Raw genomic sequence first — 26,966 nt, 5'->3', positions numbered from 1 at the left:
TATGGGAAGCAGAGCTGCTGGGGTCGAAATTAGGGTGGGGGTCCAAGCCCCATGGGCGCAGCCTTGTCCTGACTTTCCTTCCCCCCCGTCAGGGCTCCACAGAACATTATTTGAAGATTGTGGATATAGAGGAGAGAACATGGGCTTCAGAATGAGACAAAGCAATTTATGACTCCCCCACTCACTGTGGGACCGTGGGCAAGTCACCTCATCCCTCTTCACCTCCCTTTCTTCATCTGTAAAATGGGTACTCTGCCTGCTGCGGAGGGTTGTTGGGATGATGTGACTGATATGAGGCTTAAGTTTCATTTTTTCCTCCCTTCTCTCCATGGAGTCTTTCCCCATTGCCCCTAGTTGGATGTGACTCTTCCTGCTGAACATCCACAAAACTGTTCTTCTGTGCCACTTCCCCTCCTGCCATGCCATCATCTGTGGCCTGATCCAGATTCTAGGATTCTTTCCTGATCAAGGATGTACCTTTTCAGTTCCGAGTACTTGGTGTTCAGAAAGTGAACTCATCCTAGGTGCATGGCAGTGTTCAAGATCTCAGTATACTAGTCATTTAACTTAAATTGAAAAAAGTGAGAGTGTGTGTATATGTCTGTGTGTGTGTGTGTGTGTGCGTGTGTGTGTGTGTGTGTGTTTAGGCAGTCAGTTGTGGGAACTTCAGAAATTTGTGGTTAAAGGAAAACTGTTTCTTACTCAACACCTCTGATACCAAATTGTGAGCTTTCTATACCAAGGGGATTCTCTGCTGGCACCAATTCAGTGGCCGACGATTTAATTCAGTTCTGACAATAACTACGCAGAGCTGGGGCCAGGCACCGGGGCTTACACCTATAATCCCAACATTTTGGGAGGCCAAAGCCAAAAGAGTTCAAGACCAGCCTGGGAAACATGTTGAAACCCCATCTCTACAAAAAATTTTAAAAATTAGCCAGGCGTGTTGGCATGTGCCTGTTTTCCCAGCTACTCAGAATGCAGAGGTAGGACAATCACTTGAGCCCAGGAGGTAGAGGTTGCAGTGAGCTGTGATGGCGCCACTGCACTCTACCCTGGGTGACAGAGTGAGACCCTGTCTCAAAAAAATACTACCCAGAGTTAGCACAGACCCCACAGGTTAAAGGCTCAGTCCCTCAGAACTGCACCCCCACTTCAGATGCCAATCACAATTAATAGGTTTCCAGGTTACCCACATTTGTGTCTGGATTGGCTACACAGTAGGGGCTTCCACAACCCCTCCTTGGGAGCAATTGGCTATAACAACTCACATAATTCAAGGAAACACTTTACTAATGTTTGCTAGTCAGAGATGATAGGGTGAGGTCTGGAAGAGCTCTAAATGCAGGAGCTTCTGTCCCTGTGTGAGGTTGGGGTACACCACCTCTCAGCATGTGGACGTGTGTACCAATCTGGAATCCCTTCAGACTCCATCCTATAGGGTTTTTTGGAGGTTCCATGCATAGTTGATTAAATCATTGGCCGTTAGTGATGGGCTCATCTCCAGTTGGTCTTTCCGGTAACCAGCCCCCATCCTGAAACTACCTGTGTACCCCGCCACCAGTCATCTCGTTAGCATAAAAGGACACTCCAGAGATCCCAAGGGTCGGAGAAGCTCTTGTGTCAGGAAACTGAGGACTAAGACCAAATATAATGAAAGATATTCCTGTCATCCTTGTCACTCAGGAAATTACAAGGGTTTTAGGAGCTCTGTGCCAGGATCTGGGGATAAAGACCAAGTATATATTTCTTATTATATCACAGCATCACAGTAGCGGTGTGAAAAATAGAATGTCATAGTGGAAAAGTCATGAATTTTGGAGTCAAACAGAGCCAGGTTAGAATCCTAACATGTATGAGCTGTTTGACCTTGAGCTAACTGTATGACCTTCAGAGCCGTCTTTTCCTCATCTATAAAATAAGGATGGCAGTTCTTGCTTTGCAGAGTTCCTGTGAAGAACACAGAAAAGGGTTGTATAGTTTTCTGGCACATGGTAAGGGAATAAAAAAAGGATTGTCAATAAATTGTGGCTATTTTTTACTAAGTTGAATGTTTCTTATGAAAAATGGGAAAACCGATTCAGTCAAGTGCTTCCTGCCTTCGTTTCTTGCCCTGTCTCAGAAGACGTGCACACCGAGGTCAGCCTACAGACTTTCGCCTGTGATTCATCTTTCACTTCCCACACTCTTGGAGGCAAAAAATGCCCGCCTGAATATGATTACATTTGCCAGGAGTCCTGAGGGCTTCGCTTTGCAAATATTGGTTTACATTAGGCCTCTATGGCAGCTCTTTTGGAAATGTTGTGAAGCTCCAGTATCTCTCTGGGTTCCCTGCCGAGGTCCATCCAGCCGGTGTCATAGCATCCTGTGGGGTAATGTGGGGCCCCCCTCCTCCCAGGGCTGGCCACAGTCCTTCTGCTCCTGATCCTGTGTCCCAGGCTGGCATCCCAGATGTAGAAAGCAGGTGCAACCACTGCTGGCGAGGCCCTCTGCTTGGCATGGAAGTGGAGTGCCCTGGGAGCCACGTTCTGTGCCACCACATTAGGGCTGGCTTCCTTGGGTCTGCTTCCTAAGTCTGTACCACCAGCCTTTTAGAAACTTTTTAAACTTCTACACAGGAGAGCTAGGATTTCGAGAGATTAGTTTGTTTCTAAAGTCCCTTAGGTGAGTGGATAAGGTTATTTAGGAATAGTTGTAGAAAGCAGGGAACAGAAACAAGAAGCCTTACCTTGGGAGTCTGAGCTCCACTCTGCAGGCATCTCTGTCCTTCGTAGCTGTCCATCCCAATGTGTGGCATGTTGCATTGGCATGACATGAGAGCCTAATGGTTGAGCGTAACCTCTCTAGGATTCATCAGTTAGATTAAAATTCCTGCTCTAGGCCAGGCACAGTGGCTCATGCCTGTAATCCCAGCACTTTGGGAGGCCGAGGTGGGCTGATCACCATGAACTCAGGAGTTCAACACCAGCCTGGGCAACATGGCGAAACCCTGTCTTTACCAAAAGTACAAGAAAAAATTAACCAGGCATGGTGTTGCGCTCCAGCTACTTGAGAGGCTGAGGTGAGAGGATGGCTTGAACCTGGGAGGTGGAGGTTGCAGTGAGCTGAGGTCGTGCCAGTGCACTTCAGCCTGGGCAATCGGGTGAGACTCTGACTCAAAAATAAAAATTTTTTAAATTCCAGCTCTATACCTTATTCCCCGTGTGACCTTGGGCAGGTTACTTTGCCTCTGTGTTTTAGTTTCCATATTAAAATGGGAATAATAGTTTATCTCATAAATTTTCATGTTGATTAAACAAACTTGCGTACAGAAAGCACGGTGGTAGAACAAAGGCTGGTTTTAAAAAAATGTTTCACAACTATTAACTGAGGGGAAGCTGCAGAGATTTATGACGAAATCTCGTCCAGAGTTTTCACTTGCAATTACTGTGGAAAGGAAGATGTCGGTGACTCTTTGTCTTGCCAGAGCTGTGATGGGTCCTTACCTCAGTCCAGGGAGACTCGGGGAAGAGGGCAGGGGTGCTCTATGTGTGTGCACAGACATGTATGTAAGACCAAAACAAGGAGATGCAAGGTGCCTGTACTGGAAAAAACCATTTTTATTACTTTTTAGTAATTGTGTATTTTCAGTCAATTTGGGTTATTGTAATTAAAGAAAAAATAATAGGTAGATCCAGGTTGTCATTTTGTAATCGGGGTGAACATTTATGGAGAGTTGCCTGATTTGCCTAAATGAAAAAGGTATGGCGGTATTATTATTTATTATTATTATTTGGTCCTTCTAATATATTGACATTACTACGTACAGTAAAGCAGGGTTTCTCAGCAGGAGCACTGTGGTCATTTAGGGCTGAATAATTTGTTTTGGGGCCTGTTCTGTGTCTTGCTATAGGATGTTCAGCAGCTTCTCTGACCTCTACCTACTGGATAGCAATAGCAGTCCCCACCCCACCCCTAATCTTGACAACCAAAACCATCTTGGAGCTTTGCCAATATACCCTAGGGGGCAAAAATCACCCCCCGTTGGGAACTACTGTGGTAAAATATAACATGCCACCGTTTGTTAAACTGTATTTCATGCTTTTCTGTATTTAAGTTTTTTATCAAAGTAAAATGTGTGTTTATGCCCGGATTGGCTTCCGTGGAATCACATCCATATGTAGAAAGTTGACTCCTTCGGCTTACACAGAGCTGGCCATCGGGATTATTTCCCATCACACGTATGTGCAAAGTGTAAAACAAGCTATCTTACAGCAGTCCATAAAGTCACAGTCCTTTCCACCTCAAAATAATTTTTTTTTTTAAAAAAGGCAAAAGAAATAACACCTCCATGTACAGAGATCCCACAGAATTTGTCAGCCACACTTGGCACTAGTCCTCTCAGCAGAAAGCCATACGGCTCCACACCCCGCCCATCAGACAGAGATAATCCTTGGAGGTCCCTGCTACTTTAAAAAAAAAGGGTTTTGAACCAAAGAACCTGGATGTCTTTCAGTAGACAAGAGAGGATTCGATTTTTTTCCCTCCTTCTCAGAGAGGGCTTTTTATTCCCTTTTCTGATTATATTTTTGAATGCCCTTCAAGTAGCTGTTTTTCATGTTGATGGTGATGCAGTAGAATTTAATGAACTGTGAGCTAAAGCAGAGAGGCTGAGCAGAAAAATAAATGAGTGACGGAAACTCACCCCTGGAGCGAGGCATGGCGTGTCCTGGCTAGCACCCCATCCTTCTGTGTACATCCAGATGCTGATGCTGGTTGGATACCGAGAACAGCGTGTCTCAGCAGTGCTACACGTGGGAGCCTAATTAATGAGGATCCAAGGTTTCCAGCAATTGTTCTTTTTATTTTGTCTATCTCCAGGTGACCCCTGGTTGAGGAAGAGACAAACCGTGTGTGCTCCTGTGCCCTAGAGAGGATTAATCCCTCCCGATGTCAGCACCCCCTGGGCTTCCCAGGGTGTCAGGGGCATCATCACCTGCTAATTATCCCACCAAGAATTCCTTTCTAAAGGTGTTGATTGCCATAGCACCAGGCTTGGGTTTTTTGTCAATTAAGTTAGATTTGTTTGCTGACATTAAATTATTGTTATTGTTATTGTTAGTTGTCTTTTATCAGACTAGATTTTTTTTACATCAGAGAAGTATAAAATAATTAAAGGAAATTATTCTCTCTGAACATATTCTTTGTCAAGTCTGATAGCCTTAATTAATAAGACTTGGCAAGAGCACGTGAATCTGTGCAAACTTTATTTCATTAGTAGGATTTTTTAAACTTTTAATTTGATCAATCTTTCCCAGATCCAGAATGAACTCCTGGTATTGATATAATCTTTTGAGTTCCTAATGATCAGAAACAATGTCTGCTATTGTTTTTTTCTTATTTCATTTTCCCACCATCCCTAGTAAGGTGCAGTTATACTGTAGATCCTAAGGAAATCCTTATGATAGACCCTAAGAAAGTCTCAAAGGAAAGAAATGACAGAATGACTGATTAATGAAGGATTATCCTGTAAATCAAGCATTACAACCAAGAGAATCTGCGGCTAAGTAGGACTATGTTTTGCTTCACTTCAAGTTTTTATATTTTGAATTTGCTGTTGCCCAAATTAAAGTTAATGCTGGGTCCAGAACATAGCAGGTTGACCTGGTCCCACTGTTCACTCCTCTAATGCAGGATAAAAATAAGAACTATAAAGCTAAAACACTTACTGAGCACTTACTATGTGCTAAACATTTTAACGTGTTAATCGTCTCATCACCTTCAGGTGACATCTGGTTGTATTATCTTTATGTCACACTCAAGGAAAGGGAGACCTGGAGGACTTAAGAAATTTGTTCAAGATCAGGCTGGTGTAAGTGGCAGAACCAGAATTTCAACGTCTGACTCCAGAGTGCCTTAGCCACTACATTGGTTGTATGTTTTGTGTCTCAAACTCACTGCGATACCATAACTAAACTTTGATGCAGAAAAGTCATCTCCATCCCCTGTCGGATGCTGAAAAGTAAGCAACAGGTGCTTGGAGCAGGTGAGCTTCATTGCCCTTTCTCATCATTTAATCCACACCACTAATCTTGTCTGCTTAGTGGTATAGGCAAAAACTTGAACACAATTTTGAGGGAAGGAAGAGGGAGGAATAAGTTGGTAATAGGGAATGTGTTTAGAGTCTTAACCACAGCGTTTGAAATAGACCTTTAAATACATGAAAGCAAGAAGAAGAAAGCTTGTAGAAGAGGTGGAGTGGGTACCACATATGTTCTCCTAAAAGTTCTACCTGTATTTCCTGTTTATCCTGACAAATGAGCAGATCCATGACATTCACAAAGAGTAGATAATTTCCTCCATGTTCAATTAAATTCTCTTTTTTGCATGTTTCTGTGAACTGAGTAGAAATGTTGCAGATAAGCACACAGCAGATATAACATTCAGCTTAAATTTAGAAATAAACTAATAGGATCTTCATAACTTTAGGATTATTTAAATCTTTTCTTTTTTAGACAGAGTCTTGCTTGTCACCCAAGCTGGAGTGCATTGGCACGATCACTCCTCACTGCAACCTCAAGCTCCCAGGCTCAGGTGATCCTCCCATCTTAGTCTCCCAAGTAGCTGGGACCACAGGCATATGCCACCATGTCTGGCTATTTTTTTTATATGTATTTTTTTGTACAGATGGGGGTTTTGCCATGTTGCCCAGGCTGGTCTCAAGCTCCTGGACTCAAGCCATCCTCCCACCTCAGCCTCCCAAAGTTCTGGGACTGCAGGTATGAGCCACCACACCCAGCCAGAATTCATTTTTAATTGAAACAATCTTCTACTTACAACCTCATCAAAGGCTACTTCTTGAAGGCTCAGTGTCTCATATTACATTCTCCAGAGTCACATGGTTTCAGTTCATTCATTTATTTGAAAAGTATTTATTGAACACCTGCTATATGCCAGGCACTATTCTAATGCTGCAGATACAGTGGTGAGCAAGACAGATAAGGGCCTGGTTTTCTTGAGGCATATGTTCTGGCAGGTTAAATAACAAACAAATATATGATCAAGCCATATGAAGAACTGTCACAAGAGTGTCCCAGCAGAGAGCACAGAGGACCAAAAACAAACAAGGCATGTTTGAGGGCATCAGAGGAGCAGACAAGGACCAGAAGGGCAGAGTCGTGGAGAACAGAGTCTCAAGGTTGGGTTTTATTCTGGGTGTGGTGCTAAGACACTGGAAGGTATTGAACGAGGGAAAGACATAACCTGGTTTCTGTTTTCAGAATCTCCCTCTGGCTGCAGTGGAGCCCTAGGAGACCCAGGAAGGGCTAAGGCATAGCTAGCGGTAACAGATCATAGTGGTAGCCGTGGAGATGGAGAGAAAAGGAGACGCTCGAGACCTTTTGGAAATGTAACTGACAGAACTTGCCGACAGATTGGATTGCATTAGATTGGAAAGGGAAGAGTCAACATTTATTTAGAGTTAGGTTGAAGGAGAATGGCCAGTGACTTGGCAGGAAAAGCAGCAGAGAATGACAACATGGAAGCCAAGAGAAGAAAGCGTTTCATAGATCATGTCAGATGCCAAGAGGTTGAGTAAGACATGAAAAGAGAAGCAGTCGCTGGGTTAGCCACCTGAGGGCTGTTGACTCCGACAATAGCCAATTGACAGTAGACGGTTTTAGTTGTATCTTGAGAATTTTTTCCAAGAACAGATGACTTCAGTTTTGCTTTACCAACAGGAACCCTTTTTAGGCTGGCAGCACCCCCAGTGTTTTATTGACAACTATGCTGAGCTCAGCTGCCACCCAACTCAGTCGTCAGCTGGCCCCTCTGCCCTCTGCATCTCTGTGAACTATAGCACCGATAGCTGTGCAGTAGAGTCACCTGTGAACACTAGACAGTGAGCCTCTGAGGGCTAGGGCTGTGCCTTTGGCATCCCTGAGTCCCAGCAGGCAGCACTTTTCCTGGCTTCTGGTAGACACTCAGAAGTGTCTGGGATACGCTGAGTCAGATGGATCATCTGAGGTCAAGAGTTCAAGACCAGCCTGGCCAACATGGTGAAACCCCATCTCTACTAAAAATATAAAAATTAGCCAGGCATGGTGGCACGTGCCTGTAATCCCAGCTACTTAGAAGGCTTAGGCACGAGAATCGCTTGAACCTAGGAGGGAGAGGTTACAGTGAGCCGAGATTGTGCCACTGCACTCAAGCCTGGGTGACAGAGCAAGACTGTGTCTTTAAAAAAAAAAAAGTGTCTGGGATAAACAGGTGGATGAACAGGCAGAAAGAAGGACTCCTCCAATCCCAAATTCAAGTGCTCTTTGCACCTTCTGCCTCACCAATATTAGCATCTATGATGGCTGGTGCAAATGCCTATGTACTTATCCACCCCTGCCCCCTCTCACCCTCTCAAGGAGCCATGGCCCCTGCCAGGCTCATTATTCGATTCCCTGAGTCCACACAGGGAGTGCTGGATTTCAAAAGTTGATTCCAAATATACTGGGATTTTTTTGTTTGTTTTTTGTTTTTTAAATAAGGGAATCTTCGAAGAAAGAAGGGAGGAAGCCAGCAAGGAGGGGAAATTGGCTCGCCAGTTTTAAATAAGCCAAATTCCACATGTAAGCGAGTACATTCATTTAGAAGTCATGGCTGCTTGAAAGAGAATGTCCAACTCTGTTGAGACGCAGTTGGAAAAGCTGATGTGGGGAAACATCCTTCCTCTGTGAGCAGTGGGGAGGTTATGGCTTTGATCCCTGACCACAGCTGATTGCTGGAGGGCTCTCACTGTAACGTGACCCCTGGCTTCTGACTCATCAGTGGCATGTCCTCGTGTCCTCGCCATGCAGGCTGCTCCATTCCATTCCTCAGAGCTGTATCCACCGAGGAGAATTCGGGTAACAGTCATTGCTTTATTTAAATCTGAATAAGGAATGTTAGGAGCGCTGATTCAAAAGGTCATCTCGGAATTCTCCCCATCCTGAGCCATAAGCAGAGCAGCATCTCCCAAACAGTGCTTTCCCTGAAACAGTGAGCCATACGAAGAACAAGGGTTTGGGTGGATGCATACCCTTGTGAAACTGTGCCAGACTCCCCTCCCCACCCCCCAGCCTCATAGAGGCTTTTAGCACATTAAAGCACCAAGAGGTCTTGGAGTCAAAAATAAAAATGCATCTATTGCACATTGGAGTCCCATCACCCTCATCCAAATTCAGCCACATGCAGTGGGCAACAAGAACAACGATAATGCACGTTTTTCCTAAGAACGTGGCCCTAGACACAAGCTCACCCTTTTGTCTGGTATCTGAGCAGAGAAACAAAAATGTTTCCCAGCCCTGGAGGAGAAAATGGCCATGGGGAGGGCCCACTGTCCCACCTGCTTACGTGTATGGTACTCTTTCAACAAGGGTTTTGGTCATACAGGATTTTCGCCCACTCTGACACTAGAACCTGATCCCATGTAAGCTGCGGCATTCTGCTGCCAGTTTTTCTTTGGGGAGGGCCCTCGGAGTTTTCTCAAGGAGCGGATTCTTACGTCTTCATCTGGGGTCACAGAGAGTTACCCACTCTATGTGGAGTGTCACCTGCTAGAAACCGTGTGCAGGCTTGCCCCCGGATGCTGCAGATCTCTAACGATACTTCCAAGCCTTATCATTTCTAAACCCCAAGTGCTTCTTCCCATGATGAAGCACTTTGTTACTATGGCAGGCTTTCTTTCTGTTTATTTTTCCCCCAGAAAACAGTGCTGTTAAACTGATGTTGCATCTCACGATTAATGGCATCCTGGAATTGGGGAATACTGTTTATGATTTGGGTAGGCCCTTTCCCCTGCTGCTTTGCAAGGCCAGGCACTTCTGAAAACTGGGTGCAAATTCGGGAATGCTACATAAGAGACTGATGGGAAATAGGTCCAGGGAAAAGCGTAAACTGGGGAGCATAAAGGATGAAATAGTAAACCTTTTCACTGTGATGAATCCCACTTCATGTGGAATGAATAAACTTTTTTTTTTTCTCCAGAGAAAGCAACCACTGTCTTTGTTTTACCATGCTGGAACTACAGATTTCTAAGATTTGGTTTCTGTTATTTGTTTGTTTGTTAACATCATAGATACTTTGCATTTCTCTCCCTGAATTATTTCCTCAAATTCTAGAGCCTTCTGTACGGTTATAGAATCGCTTAGTTTACCACAGCCTCTATGTAAACTAAGCCATTCTGTAACAATAGCTTAGTTTACATAGTGGCTGTGGTTTTCTGTTCATCTCTATAAGTGGCTGCCTCCACCTCATACATAATCTTCTTAAACAAGCACCTTCTTAAATGCGGCAACCCTCTTAACCGAAGAGCACTACCATATACTTATTAATAAGAAGGTTGTGGGGCCAGGCGTAGTGGCTCACACTGTAATCACAGCACTTTGGGAGGCTGAGGTGGGTGGATCACTTGAGGTCAGGAGTTCGAGACCAGGCTGGCAAACATGGCAAAACCCCATCTCTACTAAAAATACAAAAAATTAGCCAGGTGTGGTGGCACATGCCTATAATCTCAGCTACTAAGGAGGCTGAGGCAGTAGAATTGCTTGAACCTGGGAGGCGGAGGTTTCAGTGAGCCAAGATTACACCGTCTGGGAGACAGAGAGAGACTCTGTCTCAAAAAAACAAAAGAGAAAAAAAAAAAAAAAAACGGTTGCTGGCTCTGACTGATCCCCTACTCCTGTGACCCGCATTTGTCAGCTTGGGCATCATCCTGATAGTGACACTAGCTCTGAAAACATGAAGCAAGTTTCCCGGTGTGTTTACGGAGGCAGGGGCTAGACGGTGGCCCTTTGAAAATTATCCCCCCACTTTCTCGGCTGAGCTGCCCTTGTCATATTCTTACAACAAACCTGTGGGTTCTTATGGTTTGGTGATTAGGACTTCGAGCCCTTACCTTTGCCTTAGCTACTCTTTGAAGGGAGTACTGGGGATGGTGGTAGTGCAGAGCCGTCCTGGGAGATGAGTGGGGCCAGAGGAAGAGGGTATACCCCAGAACTGCCCCTCTCTGTGGCTTGTAATGTTTGTGAGACAAGAAACCACTGGGCTTTTTGACCTGCTGGTGCCCCGTATGCAGGCTGAAGAACTTACGGTCTTCTCATTTATCTTTTTTTTTTACCACTTCTCTCCCACCCTTACCTGTCTACAGAACTTGTTACTTGCCATCAATGCGATTTGATCAATGTTACCACGATCCTGCATTCCATCCTTTTTAAGTTGTTAGGGCGTTTCTTTTTCATGTTTGTTTCATTATTCATTTGACACTGGAGTTGCATTGGGCTGGTGGCACATTCTGGGGAGGAACCATCCATCTGGTTTTGGTTTTGATTGGGGGGATTTTTTAGGAGAAGTGCTCATTTTTCCTGAGATACCTGGGCCTGTGTCTTCCCCTTGTGTCTCCTGTTTAGCCTTCCTTTCTCAGAAGTGAAAGAGCAGACAGAAGGTCCCCTACAAACAGTTAACTATGGTATTTTCTCGATTCCAGGATGCCATTAATTGTAAGGTGCCACATCCATTAAATAGCACCCTTGCCCAGGAGCCAGCAGCATGTCAAGGGCAGTCTTTTCATCCACCCAGCATTGGGGAGCGGAAAGAGATGGGGTATAGCATTGTAGTGCATAGCATGCGCCGGGGAATGTACTAAGAGCCGCTTCTAGCGCCATGTGACTAGGTCATAATTAACCCACACGTGTCCCCTCTTTTCTTCTGGGAGTCAAGTACTTCATTTTCCCTTTGGCTTAGAATTTAGTTCAAAATAAAAAATAATGAAGCTACAATGGTCTGGGAGTTTCCTGCTTCTTGTGATACCCCTGATAATTGTCATGTAAATTAACTAGTCCCATAGCAACTAGGCCACACATAGGAAGAAAAAAAACCACACCACTGCCAGATGGTAATCTAGGAGTGTGATTTTAGTTTTCAAACGTAAAGGGTCAAGAGGGAGTGGCCTTACTATTTTTTATTTTTGATTTCTTGTTTAATTTCTGGTGGTCATAGAACGTTAGTTATAGATTATCCACTTCATAATTCATGATCACTTCCTTTGTGACTAGCTAGCATATGTGATCCACTTTTATAAATGTCTCACATGTGGTTGAAAAATGTACGTAATCTCTCTTGTGTGCAGTGTTCCATATATTTATTGTATATTTTGTAATTTAGGTCCTGTATGATTAGAAAATTTGTTTAATCTCTCTTTTGTGTGCAGGGTTCCATACATTGTTTATTTTGTTTAAGTCTTGTTTATTCTTGCCATTTTTTTGTCTGCTTGCTCTGTAATTTCTGAGAAGAGAGTTTTAAGTCTCCTGTGATACTTGGAAGTGTGCCAGTCTCTCCTGTAACTCTTAACAGTTTTTGCTTTACAATTTTAAGGCTGTCCTGTTAGGTACATGTATGTGTAATTGTGATGTCTTTTTAGTAGCGGCGTCTTTGTGCCTATTTAATGTTTTTGCCTTAGGTTCTATTTTATCTGATTAACATTGCTATTCAGTTTTCTTTGGGTCAATATGTATTTGCCTCATTTATTTCTTTCCAGTCTTTTATTTTCAACTTTTCTGTGTCATTTTGTTTTAGGTGTCTCTCTTGTAAGCAGTATATAGCTGGCTTTTTTAAAAGTCCAATCTGATAGTGTCTTTTAATAGGTGAGTTTTATCCATTTACAATTATTGTAATTACTATATATATTTGGACTTATCTCTAACTTCTAATTTGTATGTGTTTACCTTGCTTCTTTGTTCCCTTTCCTGCCTTCCATGAGATAAGTACAATTCTCCTTACCCTGTCCCCATTTTTCCCTCTGCTATCTTGGTCACAATAGATTTTATTTCTAAAATCTATGTATTTAATAATTGCCATTTTTTTTAACATACATACAGAACTTCAGCTTTTAAAGACTAAAGTTATCCAACATCTCTATTTTCTCAAATAACACAAAAATCTTTGCATATTCTACCCACTTACAGTCAACTGGTAATTACAATAAAGAATTAAAATCATGGCCCAAAACGCTGGCAGTGCTTCTTAGCCTGCTAATTCATAGGGGATTAGAGGCACCCTGATTAGTTTATAAAGCACAAACCTTTTGCTGATTCGCTGCTTTACACCCTGAGGTGCTTCCAAGCACATCTCAAGTTCAGAGTGATACTTCATTCACAGCTCATAATCTGTCTTTCAAGTTCCCAAAGTGTTCTGAAGTAGGATTGGACAAAAGGGAACTCAGAATCCTATGATCCACTACTAGGACCTGTTTTCATAAATCAGATTTGTCATTTGTCATAATTTTCAGTGAGAACATCAGGGAGCTTCTCCTCCCTGCTCGACACCTGCTTCCTTGTCCTTCAGTTCTCAAACTTGACTGTGCATACACATCTTCCAAAATATCTCATTAAAATGCAGATTCTGATTCAGTTCAGCAGGTCTGCATTTTTAACATGATGCTTAGTGATGCTGGTGCTTTTGGTTCACAGACCCCACTTTGAGAAGCACATGCTTGGAAAATAGAATTTAGCTAGGAAATTTGAAGTATCAGCTCTAGGTCAGGGTTCCTTGACACTTACAGAATAGCAGATACTAGAAGAAACTTTCTTTTTGAAGGGGCTGGGGTTCAAGATTATTTTATTTTTATTTTTTATTTTTTTTTTTGAGATGGAGTCTCACTGTGTCACCCAGGCTGGAGTGCAGTGGCACAATCTCAGCTCACTGCAACCTCCGCCTGCTGAGATCAAGCAGTTCTCCTGCCTCAGCCTCCTGAGTAGCTGGGACTACAGGCGCATGCCACCGACTAAGTTTTTGTATTTTTCATAGACACGGGGTTTCACCATGTTGGCCAGTCTGGTCTTGAACTCCTGACCTTGTGATCTGCCCACCTCAGCCTTCCAAAGTGCTGGGATTACAGGCATGAGCCACCGCACCTGGTAGGATGATTTTAATTCTGAAGGTCTCCTTAAGACCTGGCAGAGTGAGTGGTTGTTCAGTGCTCTGTGAAGTCCCTCCACCTTGACTCCCAATTCCTCTGCTGTCCCTCTTGAGGTCAGCACAGCACACACTTCTAGTCTCAGGCCTGTCACTGTGCTATTTAGATGTGAGTCAATGCCCTGAGGAAAAGTCTGCCTCGGGTTAGGGGCAGGCTTCCTGGTAATTTATGTTTAAGACAAGCTTTTAATAGAGATATACTCCTAAGCAGTAACCAGGAAAAAGATTCTCTCCTCTTAACGGGTATCCATTTATAGGACTCAGCTGTTGAAGCTCAAGGGTAGCATTAGGCTTAAGCTTAATCTTCTGTATACCGTAATTTACAGCACTGAGTAAAGCATTGTACGTACAACTATTTCAGTCATTTGCCGTGATAAATAGCTATTGCTCTTGGCAGAGCAGAAACGCCATCTATGCTTTCCATTTATGAATATTGAATTGTCTCAGGCAGGCTTTTGCTGTAAGTTTTTAAAGGGGAAATCCCCAACTAATCACATCGCCTCACTGGCCCAAAATGTGATCTCCCTGCTATGTGCACCAGTCAGCTCTTGATCCAGGCAGCAGTTCTGCAGTGCACGTGTTTCTGGTGAAGTCTGCACCAAGCGCTTGTAACAATTCCAAATGCAAGTGCTGCTAAAGGCTGCAGTTTTACCCCGAATGCCACGAGCTGTTAGGGTGAAGATTCAGCTGGTGGCAGAAAGCCACAGGCAGGGATCAGGAAAATAACTCAGAGGTGATAATCTGATGTGGGAAAAATAGAAGGGGCATGATTCTGTCGGGTTCCTGATTGTAAATAGATGATGTCACCTATTGAAACTAAGGGAGACAAAAAGGTAAACGAAAGTGCCCAGGCTGTAAATCCCTGGGATCCACCCTTCAGGAACTCAGAGGCACATATGCCTTCTACCAGGCGTCTCTTCAGAGACTGTATTCCCTGCTGGCTTGGAGGAAGCAAAGTGGATATTCAAATAGGACATGCAGGTAGAATGACTCTCTTGTCTTGGGAAATCCCTTAGGCCTGGGTCAGCTGGTCACCCTATACTCAGGCTTCCAGAAATTTCCCCTCTTCAGCCCCATTCCTTCCCATCACAAATTTGCTGTGCCCGAGGGACTAAAAAACTTAAGCTGGCATTCTTTATCTCACATTTCTGAGCACCCACTATGTGCCAGGCATTGCCTGATAAGAGAGAGTTAAGCACGAACATGAGTAGAGATGGCAAACACACCAAATAGTGTGCCATCACCTGTTTTTGAATACCGTGAGGTAGACTGACACGGCCACGCTTCCACGGTCACACTCCCAAAAGCCACTCCTCAGCATTCTCTCTGGAAGGTGCTTCCTCTGAAAGCCGTTGAGGGGCTTTCTGTTCTCACTACCACCTTTCGAGCTTGATCACCTGTAGAAATACCTTCCATTTCTACAGCATCTTGCTGTTTCCAGAGCACTCTTGCAGCTTACTCATTTTGATTTTCATAACAACTCAGTAAGGTACACTGGCAGATACTGGTTTCACAGATTTGGAAACTCAAAGAAATTTAGTGATTTACCTGGGCCATCCAAGTGATAAGGGCAGAGCTGAGACTAGATGTCAGGATTCCTGACTCCCCACGCTGCATCTTCCACGGACAGAGACCCCAGAGGGGGAAAACGTCACAAAGCAGCAAAAAAAAAAAAAAAAAAAAAAATTCACCCACTACAGGAGGCAAATTTACTTTTATGAAACGTCCAACATTTACAGTTTCTAATTCTAAATTTACATGCAATGAATACATCCTCTAGCTGTCTCGTATCTTCCGTACACAGGGCCCAAGCTTTCTGCAGTAACTATTTGAAAAGCAGTCATAGGATTTTGACTCTGAAGGAAGGTGATTCACCTTCTTGTAGGTTCTGGTCTTCCCTTTCATTTCCTGGCCAGAAGATTCTATCAGAGCAAAAGCAATGCTCATTTCAGCAGACTCTGAGAATAAATCCCTTCAGCACTGTGATTAGTTACAATGGGTAATAAGAGAACATGCATGTAAACCTGCTCATGAGAATGGGTTTTGGCTGAAAGCTAAGTATTGATGTCCTTGCCACCAGAGCTTAGAGTCACTTATTAGTATTCTGAGAGCCGGAGTACAGGCACAGATAACTTGACGTTAACTTGATCCTGTTAACGCCTCTCATTCCCAGGCCACAGATAAGATTGTTGGATAGGAAATTGAGAGGAAGCCATCTGGAGAGAGATGCAAATGGCTCGAGTGACCTGGCAACGTGGGACTCCCTTGCAACCTTGCTGTGATCTCCAACCTCCATTTGCCCATCTGTGGAATGGGTATGGTGGTTATACGCCAAGGTTATTATTAGAAATGATACATTTGAAAATGCCTTAGCATGTAACTTGTGCTATAATTATACTTACTGCCACATGGAAAATAGGCATTTTTAGCTGAAACGCGTAATGAGGTTAGTCAGGGAACATCAGTTGGCGGCAGGAAGAGTGTTCCCAGAGACGAGAGGTATGAGGAGAAGGAGGCCAGGTGCTCACAAAGGAGAACAGAGAGACCATCTATGAAGCTGTCTTAGGCATCACGATGGAATGCTCAGAACAAACGAGCACAAAATAAACACTTGGATGTCTGGCCTGAATTTAGAAACAAATAAGGGGCTTGGCGATAAGCCTCTGTCTTTTCACGCCACAGCTCTGCCCTCCAGCCCTGGGTACCAGCCGCACTTCAGCGGGCTGGACAAGGAGGAAGGCCTGAGTGAGCCAGTGCCCACGGGGGCTGCAGCCACTGGGTTTCAAGGAGCCTTCTGTCAGGCAGCAGAGGGGTTCTGAAAGAGCCAGACCCCGGAGCCGAGCCATCTGGGCTTGACCTTTGGCTCTGCTACTCACTCGCTGCATGACCTTCAGCCAATCCTCTTCTCTCTCTGCCTTGATTTCATCATCCTCAAAATGGGGGTAATAATAGTACCTGTCTCAGAGGTTGTCAGGAGGGTACAATAAGTAAATAGGACAGCAACATGTAGGAGAACACCAGGCATCTATATACTTAAACACAGCAAGGCACTTCTCTGGCCTTGTGAATTTCAGCACGTGGCAAAGAAGAAACACAAGCTGGACTGGCTGAGGAAAGCTCACCTCCAGAGGACTGGGTGGGTTGACCATGAATTACATAGTCAATTCTCAGAGAGGACGCGTGGCGGGAGATAAGCAGCAAGGCTCATAGCTGGATGGATACATGACCTTGGCTGGACCACTGGCTGGCGAGTATAGGGACCTCTGGAGGGCTAGGCTTTGCTCAGGTGGATCCTCTTGAAACTCCCAGTGGGCCTCCCTCCTACCCCCACTGAAGTTGAAATCTTGGGGCTTCTGTGTCCCCAAAAGCAGATTGCAGTGGCCAACATCCTAGAAATTTTTGTCCACTTATCTCACTTATGTCAGTCTTTCCTAGGGTCATTTACTGATACTATACTTTCTCTACTCTGGAGTCATTCCGCTGCAGAATCATTCCTCTGTTATCTGTCTGCCGTAACACGGGAAAAATCCTTGTCATCTGGAACTCTTGCTTCCTGCCCGCCGTCCTGTCTCACTGCAGTGTGTGGGCAGATCAACTCTCTGCTGCACACATCTTCAGAAGGACTGGATTTCAGGCTTCCAGAGCAAGTGTCTGAATCCACTGGTGAAAGGAGACAGCAGTCATCTGCTCGTTGGTGTTTGCCAAAATGTGGCCTTAGAATGGGATGAAGTGATTGCTCCTGGCACGGAACCTGGTTCCCCCTGGGCATACACCCAACGCGAACAGCTCCTTTAAAACCAGAAGGAATTTGTCATCTTTTGATTCTCTTCCAGCACTGTCCCTGTCACAGGTAGATAAATGAGGCAGCATATGGGTGTCCACACGCAGGATCATCTAATCCCAGCAGCTTCCCATGGAGCCATCACTTCACAAGGGTGGAGAGCTCAGTGGGGTGGTCCCTGACTTCAGGATTGTAACCAGAAGCATATTTTTTTCATCGCATGTCCCATTTATATGCATGAAATGCTTTCTCAGAATCTCTGAGCTTCTATGTCATTGATAGGTGCATTTCTCATTTCAAAATCCTGAAGTGAATCATACATTTGTGAGCTCAGCATCTCATGTCTGTACTTCCACAGAATGCTACTAATCAAATCAATATCTCAGTACAAGCCAACAAGCTGAGTTAAAAACAGAAAACAAGTCCAAAAAGACTTGATTACAGAAAGTCAGTGGGAAAGGTGCATACATTTCAAGTTCCCCTCGAGTTGCATGCACCTATATGTGGCTTGAGAGATATCTGCAGGGTTTTCTACACAGCCCATGTGGACTTTAGATTCGTTGCTTACATATAACTAAAATCACCAGGTTATTCCCAAGGATGCAATAGGCAGAAGAGGCCTCCTGATCTAGTTGCCAAAATATGGTTGACCTGTGACTCCTTTGTAAATGAAGGATAAGCCTTCATTTACATTTAATTCGTGTGGCGAATTAGCTCAGCTCACTAGGCCAAACCTTCTGTCTATGCCAAAGGGTTGAGTGTGTCTCTGATCTGGCCAGACTGCTTTGATTTATTCTGTGGGCATAGGTCACATTCTTCATCCCCACAGCTGCCAGAGTAACTAGGCATCCTTGGTCAGAAGGGCCTGGGCTTGGCTGGATCAGTTCAAGTTCATCCCAAACACAGGAAAGTCATCTGCCCTGATAGTATTACAGTGAGTCCATGAGCATCTTTGAGACACCCTTAGAAAGAATTTGGAGCATCTTCTCCAGGCAGGAGCTGTTGAGCATGGACCAGATTCTTAAACAGGCTACTAATGCTGGTGACCATAAGAAGTGTATAGCTGGCTCGTCATTATCTATGGTATTGAAGGATAAATATAGCATGAACTTTAAAATTTCAAAATAAATCCCACGGTTTAAACTTTAGCCAGGGATTTCATACTAGAAACCTATTAGGGGAGAGTAGTATTTCCTTTTATGTTTTCCCAATTAATCAGTAGTTTTAATGAGCAGCAAAATGACCCAAGGGGGATGAGAGACAGCACAGGAGGATAATTTGCCTGGGGTTCAGAGACGAGTCTGGGTTCCTGTTTCTGCTTCTTTGAGACTCTGTTCATCTACAGACTGTATGTGTTTGCTACATCTACTTTGTAGGATCAGCATCTACTTTGTAGGATTAGGGAGGGATCAAATGAGTTAATGAATACAAGAAATATCCCAAGCCCAGAACACAATACAAATGAGCTATTATGACCTATTAGGCTTCTTTTTTTTTTTTGAGACGGAGTCTCACTCTGGCCTAGGCTGGAGTGCAGTGCTGCCATCTCAGCTCAGTGCAACCTCCGCCTTGTGGGTTCAAGCAATTCTTGTTTCTCAGCCTCCTGAGTAGCTGGGATTACAGATGTGTACCACCACGCCCAACTAATTTTTGTATTTTTAGTAGAGAAGGGTTTTTACCATGGTGGCCAGGCTGGCCTCAAACTCCTGACCTTAAGTGATCCACCTGCCTCAGCCTCCCTAAGTGCTGGGATTACAGGTGTGAGCTACCATGCCCAGCCTAGACACATTTTAAGAGAAGGTGGCAAGAACTCCTACTTCAAGGAAGATGGTAACACTGAATAGTTTGTTCATTAAGACAGACACATACCTAAGTGAATCTTTGAAATAATGCTGCATTTCATTCATGGTGGAATCTCATAATTTTTTTTTTAAGCCTAAAAGCCTGAGCCAGCTGTACATGATATATTAAACCCACACATTTACTTACTTTAGAAAGGTTACTATTTTGAGAGTATGATCATTCCTGGAAAATAAAAAAAATTGATGTGCCTCTTGTCCATTGAAAAGTTAACATATAAAGAATAATTCCATTCCTTGGATTATATCTTCAGATTCCTACATTCTTTTCAAGCTTTGTAATAAAGCAGGGGAAAGGAGTATTGTGAACATCTTGAAGAAGACATTCCCTATCATTCCTCCACCTTGCTCCAGAGTTCACCATGTCTGACAAATAGTGGGTATTTGATCAATATCTTATGAATGAATGAATGATTTCAATGTTTAATCCTTTAAGTCGGTGATACGCAATGTGTAGTCATGTGTCAGAACCCCATGGAGGGCTTGTTAAAATCAATTGCACCTCCCCACCCTGAGTTTCTGATTCAGTCAGTCTGGTTTGGGGCCCCAGAATGTGCATTTCTAGCAGGTCCCCAGATGATGCTGATGCTGTTGGCCCTGGGACCATACTTGGAGAACCCACTACCTTGGAGTCTACTCCACTGCTTAGGTCCATTTTTTTAATCCTTTGCCAAGCCTTCTAGGAAATTGACCTCTACCTCTGTCTGACTTTGCCCCATTGAACTGACATGAATTTCATAAAAATTACCAGGATTTGACCAGATGGAAAAGCTACCTGGATTTTTGTTTGTTTTTAGTTAAAAACTATGGCCAGGTGCAGTGGCTTATGCCTGTAAACCCAGCACTTTGGGAAGCCAAGGTGGGTGGATCACCTGAGGTCAGGAGTTCAAGACCAGCCTGGCCAACATGATGAAACCCCATCTCTACTAAAAATATAAAAATTAGCTGGGTTGATGGTGGGCGCCTGTAATCGCAGTTCCTTGGGAGACTGGGGAGGAGAATCACTTGAACCTGGGAGGTGGAAGTTGCAGTAAGCCCAGAATGTGCCATTCCATTCCAGCCTGGGTGACAGAGTGAGACTCCATCTCAAACAAACAAAAAGAAAGCTACGTTTTGCCCCTTGTATAATTATAAAAGAAATGACTATCAGATTGCCACCTCCTGCATAATGGTGTCTGTGCTGGCAGGTCACAGCTGATTGGGGTGAAATACAGTGGCCCACCTTACAGCATTTAAGCCAGATTGCATCTTCATCCAGTTTTGGAATTCCCACCTAGTGTCACATGTACTTAACTCCAAAGCTGAAATGAGACATGACCTTTTGCAGAAATTGCAGATAGCAAAAAGGGCACAGGAGATGAGCATATGATACAAAGGGGAACACGATGTTTACAAAGTCTTCTCATGCTGGCTGTGGGCCTGGCTGAAGTCATCATGTCCTCAGGTTTACAAACAAGAGGCAGCATGGCCAGAGGAAGGCTGCCCCCTGCAAAAAGTCATTCTCCTAATGCCACATGTCACTCTGGATGGCAGGCAAGAGTGGAATTATAAACCCAGGTGTGAGGGAGCTCCTCCCTCCTCTATAACCCCTTCTCAGGAAAGAGTCCTTGAGACTATGAGGACTGAGTGGACACAGAGGGACGGGTCAGTGGAGGGTACAACAGGGATACTGGACATCCTCAACAGAGAGAAGAGATGAAAAAGGAACCTAAGAAGGGAATTGAAGGGAAGAAGAAAAGTGCCTTACCCTAAAGTAGGAAGAGTGTGTTAGTAACCTATTGCTGCGTAACAAATGACTCCAACGTTTTAGCAGCTTAGAACAACAAATCTGTGTTGTCTTGCACAGGGCCAGGGATCTGGGAGCGGCTCAGCTGTGTGGTTCTGCTCAGAGTCTCTTACGAGGCTGCGGTCAAGTCTTCATCTAAAGGCTTAACTGGAGTTGGAGGGCCCACTTCTAAGATGACTCCCTCACATGGCTGTTGGCTGGAGGCTTCAGTCCCTGGCACTCAGTACCTTAGGCCTGTCCACAGCCCTGTTCACAGCATAGCAGTTGACTTCCTTGAGAGCCAACAACCCAAGAGAGGGAGGGGGAAATTCAAAATGCCTTTTATGGCCTAGTCTCAGAAGGGACACGCTGTCACATCCACTTTATTCTGTTATTAGAAATGAGTCTCTAAGTCCAGCCCACACACTGCAGGAAGGGAATTGGGCTCCACCTTTGGAAGGGAAGAGTGTCACCAGAGTGAGACTCTTGATAGGCTCAGGAAGCACCAGAATAATTGATAGGGCCTTTGGAGTAAAGATGAGGAGGGCTGCAGCCATTGGGACCATAGGGGTGCAGACTGATTCAGCTGAAGAAAGATGGTTGGGTAGAGGAAGGGGCATTGGAAATTCTCCGTGGGCTTGCAGCCTACCATCCTATAGGGGGTGTGCAGGCCCCTTCTCTCCTTCAAGCTAAGGGGTGACTTTGCTTACAAAAGCAAAGCTACCTATGAGCCCCAAGACTCAGATTTGGTAACAGAGAAGAGAAAGGCAGGGCTGGAGGCTCAGACCCAAGCCTCTGCTGGAAAAAGAACAGTACACAGCACTATGCGTCTCCTTCTCGGTTGTCCACCTTGCCAGGTGCCCGGTAGGGAAAGAACAGGGAATGAAGGCAGAAGGGATGTCAAGGAATAAAGAGAAGCTTCTGGGCTGTGATTCTCAGGAAAGGCATTGGGAGGAGGTGTTAAGCAGGAGGTGGAGAAACCCCACTATTTTGTTTTTATTAAAATCCTGCTTAGGATGAAAACTCAGTCCTGCCAGTAATGACAGCAGTCAGCCCTGATACAGCTCCTAGGTTGCTCGGAGTTCCTCCCATGGGTGGATGTTTGTTTTGGCCACCCTGGCTCCATAAATGGATTCCATGTAGCAGTCTTCTTTTGAGAATGCAGAGCCATTGGGGTCATATTGTACTGTGTCTGTTCTTATCTCCCCTATCATCCCCAGGGAATAAGCTAATCAAACTTACTGATGATTTTACACTGAGGAGATAGCTAATAACTTGGATGACAAGTATTAGAATACAATGTGATGTGGATAAATTGGGTCCATGTATTAAGAGCTATAAAATGAGATTCTATCAAGGCATGAATAATGGTGGCCATGAAAAGGATTAATCAAATACCCCTTTTAAAAGGTATAGAAATTCTGGTCAGACAGCCCTTGTTTAATTGCACTCCTGCCCCCACCCCACCCCCACTCCATTCCCCCTGAAACTGCTTTCTACTAGGAGAAATATGGAAAAAAGTTTAGAGAAAGTAATGGAAAAATTGGGACATACATTTTGATAGAACAAGATCATGAAGACACATTTAAGCAACCAGTGTTTAATTTAGGGGGAAAAATGGCAATTGGCATGAGTAATCATTTACAAATATAATTTCCAAAGGAGCCGTGTTGATACGATTCAGCAAATGCCAACAAAGCATTTACTTTCCAAAGGGAGAAAGCAAGACAACAAGAGAAATGGAGGCATCTCCAGGAGTGGACCCGAGAGCAGCCAGGCCATAGAGAAGCATCAGGTGTGAGAATGGGAAACGCAGAAGAGATGTACTTCTGAAAGATCTCAGAGGACTGGCATTGTCTGGAGAAGGCTTCCTGGAAGAGGAGACTCCAGCAGAGCCCTGAAGTGTGGACAAGCTTCCATTCACTGCAAATTCGTGAGCACACTCTGGTGTCAGGATCTAGTAAGAAAATGGGCTTGAGCAGAACAGGGGGTACCTGTGGGGTTCTTCTCTTCATTTTCATCACCACAATGCTGGTCTGAGCTACCAGTTCCCACCTGGACAACTGCAAAAGCCTTCCAGCTGTTCCTGCTTCCACTCTTGCTCCTCCACAATCCATCCTGCACGCAGAAGTCAGAACCAAAATCAGAGTTCATGATGTCATTCTCTTGACTTGTGGCTTCCCATTGCTCTTAAGCTAAAAGTAAAAATCATTATCATGGCTAGCAAGTCTTGTGTGGTCTGGGCCACATCCTGTGCCAGGCTGCCTTTCATTGCCTGTGTTCGAGTCAAGCTGGCCTTTGAAATTTCAGCACATTGAGTCTTTCTGCCACAGGGCCCTTGCACATACATGCTTTTCCATCTGTACATGTGATTTTCCTTCATCCTCTCTTTACAAAGCTAACTCCAACTCTTCCCTCAGACTGCATCTTAATGATGACTTCCTTCTGGAAGACTCCCCTCATTTTCACAACTGGATTTGCTCTCCCTCATATGCTGAAAACAAGTATTTCTTGTGTGAACATGTATGTTTAACATCTGCCTTCCCAGCTCAACCACAAGCTCTGAGGGTGGAGACTCGGTCTTTGCGTCCCTTGAAGCCTAGCATAGTCTCAGTAAATACGTGATAGCTGGAGCATGACATTTCATTAGGGACAGTGAGGCTAGCTGAGAAATTATACCTGACCAGTACATAGGAGAGTACCATTATGAATTCCTAATGGGATGAAAACCTGAATTCATGTCTAGACTCTGCCACCTGCTGGCTGTGCTGTTTCAAATAAATCACAGATCCTCTCAGAGCCTGTTTCTCTGTATATAAAATGGGGATCCTAACAGCCCCCTCATATGGTTGCAGCGTGAATTTAATGAAATAATATATAGAAAAGCATTTTTTAACTGTAAAACCAGACATAAATATCCTTTGTCATTTTTCCCAGTGCTTGGCACACTGGGTCATTAAACATCTATTGGATGGATGGACGGACAGACAACGGACAGACGGATGGATGGATGGATGGGTGGATGGATGGACAATGGATGGACAGACAGGTTAACAGTTAGGGGGCCAGCATGAGTGAAGAGGAGAACACAAGAGGAGAACTTGGTGTATGGAAAGCATGATGGAAGCCAAAAAAGGAGAGACTTCCCAGAAGTAGGAGGAGGCTTGTTGATTCACCCACAATATCACATGCAGTACAGCAGGCAGGAGAATGAGGTGGGGAGTCATTTAACCTGGGTGGAAGGAAATCACTGGTGACCTCAGGCTGATTCCGTCTCCGCCTTTTCATGTTGTCTGGGCTTTCGATGACATGCCTTAATTGTAACTTAATCACTTTACTGATTTCTGTCTTTGGAGGGGGGGAATCAAATTGATTTGCACATACGGCAAAATTGGTGAGATTACTCCAGCTGCTGCCAGCAGGTGCTGACAAGTGAAGAACTGAACGTCAGAGGATAAGAAAATACACTAAACATTTCTTTTAATAAGGCCTAGAAACCTTAGTTATTTAATAAATTGCCATGGGTAATTGGTTTCAGTTTCAAGGGTTGTTTCATCTTTAACTCCCTGTGTTCCAGAAGGAATCGTGCTGATTGTGTAGACAGGGCCTTGTGGTTTGAGACCCACCTGAGCTATCACTCATTTCTCTGTCTCTCTGATCACACCCCACTTCCTACCCCCACTCCCAGCATCCACCTGGGATAGGTCACTCTGACACACACACGCATACACACACACACACACTATTCACGCTGCTAGTCTTTTTATTGGTTCCTCCTCCAGCGAGGATGTTTAGGCCTCACCTCCCTGCTGGGCCCTGATCCAGCTGGTCTGTTTGTGTGTGAACCTTGGGAGTGAGTGGCCCAAGCTGGACCTAAGCCCAGCATTTATCGTCTCAGCGCTGACTCCCATGGAAGGAAGAAGACATGATGAATAAATGAAACCCCATGGCTGTTTTAACATTCATCATCCCAGTCCTCCAAACCCGACTGATAAAAATGGGTACCTGGATTTAAAAAAAAAAAGAATAAGCTAGAAAAAAGGGCCACTAAAGCGCCTTAATATTTTTTCTATAATTTAGTACATTTATTATATATTTAATATTTTCTGTGTAGTAGTTGATGATGTGGAACATGGGCTTATGGGGAAAGGAGGCAACATGCAAGAAAACTTTAAAATGGTTCAAAGAAAGGACTTGAAGCCTCACCGCCCCCGGCCACCCCATGTCCCCCTTCAGCAGAGATGGCTCAAGATGTAAAGACAGACTTGTGCCTGTCTCCGTTCTCTCCCCTGTACCTCCCAAATCCAGGGCTTTACTTACTGCCCTGTGTTGAGATGTTCAGTGTCATCTGCAGCGTGGTTTCCTGTGAACTGATATACACAGTTTGCTAAAAAGGAAGGCTAAGGCCCTGGTCTGCGTATAAATGGCACTGTGCTGGGAAGAACCACCACATTCTACCCTGGGCAGTATGGTGCAGAGTAAAGAGCTCACACACCCACCTGCGTTCTGTGGTAGACCCCACGAGAAAGCTGGGTGGTTGGCAGGGAGGCCTAGGCCCAGGCGGGGCAAGGCCCCCTCCCAGAGTTAAATGGCAGGGGGCCACAGAGGCGGGACCTGTCACCACTGATGTGTCCTCCAAAGGAGCAAACCACAAAGCTCTTGGGTTCTTCCAGTGTCCAGAAAAGTGAGGATAAAATCCCTGCTTCACATAGAAGAATGTGATGGTTCAGAGCTGGGCTGGGAGCGAGGTTCACTGCTTAGCCAGCCTTATCTAGCTCCTGCTCCATCTCAGTGTAAATCTTCTCATGTGTGGAAAATGGGTATAATCATGCTTCTCAGAGAGGTGGTATGAGGATTAAACACTGTTACGCACCTAACATGCTTACACTGAGCCCAGCCCAGCAGGAGAAGTGAGCTGATGGGAGCATGGAAGCCCAGATAGGTTTATCCCCCCTCGGGAAATTCTGCTTTCCCTTCACCTATCACTACTGGGAGCCAGCCCAGCCTGCCCGCCAGGAATTTCATTTCACCATAGCTCTTAGAGGCAGAGGTGGGAAACCTCAAGAAGAGGGCAGTCCATGAGCAGTTTTGGAGTCAGAACTCGGAAGAGGGACGGGGATGGGAAAAAGGCTTAGGGAAGAACTACAGAATTCCTAGTGATCCAGAGAGAGGGCCTGGATGAAGAGCACTAGCCTGCCAGGAAGGCATTAGTTCGCCTCAAAACAGCAGCCATGTCCCAGGCAGGGTGAATTCCAAGGAGAATCAAATCTTTCAAAAAGGGCCAGCCATGATAGCTCACGCCTATAATCCCAGTACTTTTGGAGGCCGAGGTAGGAGGATCCTTTGATCCCAAGAGTTTGAGACCTGCCTGAGCAATATAGTGAGAGGCTATCTCTACAAAAAATGTAAAAATTAGCTAGGCAGGGTTATGCATACCTGTAGCCCAAGCTACTTAGGGGGCTGAGGTGGGAGGATCGCTCCTTGAGCCCAGGAGATGGAGGCTGTAGTGAGCTGTGATCACACCACTGCACTCCAGTCTAAGTGACAGAGTGAGGCCTGTCTAAAAAAAAGAACTGCTTGGCCC

At 44.7% G+C, this 26,966-nt stretch overlaps 1 protein-coding gene across 10 annotated transcripts in view; it reads left to right on the top strand.

Moving 5' to 3' along the window:
- ATXN7L1 (ataxin 7 like 1) overlaps window positions 1–26,966 on the top strand; it is a 273,039-nt gene that overhangs the window by 91,665 nt on the left and 154,408 nt on the right. Inside the window, exon 4 of one of the 10 annotated variants that reach the window (XM_017515431.2) lies at window positions 23,098–24,181. The exons of the other annotated variants lie outside the window; for them this stretch is intronic. Within the exon in view, the coding sequence (XP_017370920.1) occupies window positions 23,098–23,183 (86 nt within the window). The 3' untranslated portion in view covers window positions 23,184–24,181. Of the gene's footprint in view, window positions 1–23,097; window positions 24,182–26,966 lie in introns of those variants that run through there. 10 annotated transcript variants of the gene reach the window in all.

This window comes from Cebus imitator, unplaced genomic scaffold, assembly GCF_001604975.1.
Source record: "Cebus imitator isolate Cc_AM_T3 unplaced genomic scaffold, Cebus_imitator-1.0 Scaffold550, whole genome shotgun sequence".
In the NCBI taxonomy this organism is placed as follows: domain Eukaryota; kingdom Metazoa; phylum Chordata; class Mammalia; order Primates; family Cebidae; genus Cebus; species Cebus imitator.
This window is presented reverse-complemented; position numbering and strand designations above follow the sequence as displayed.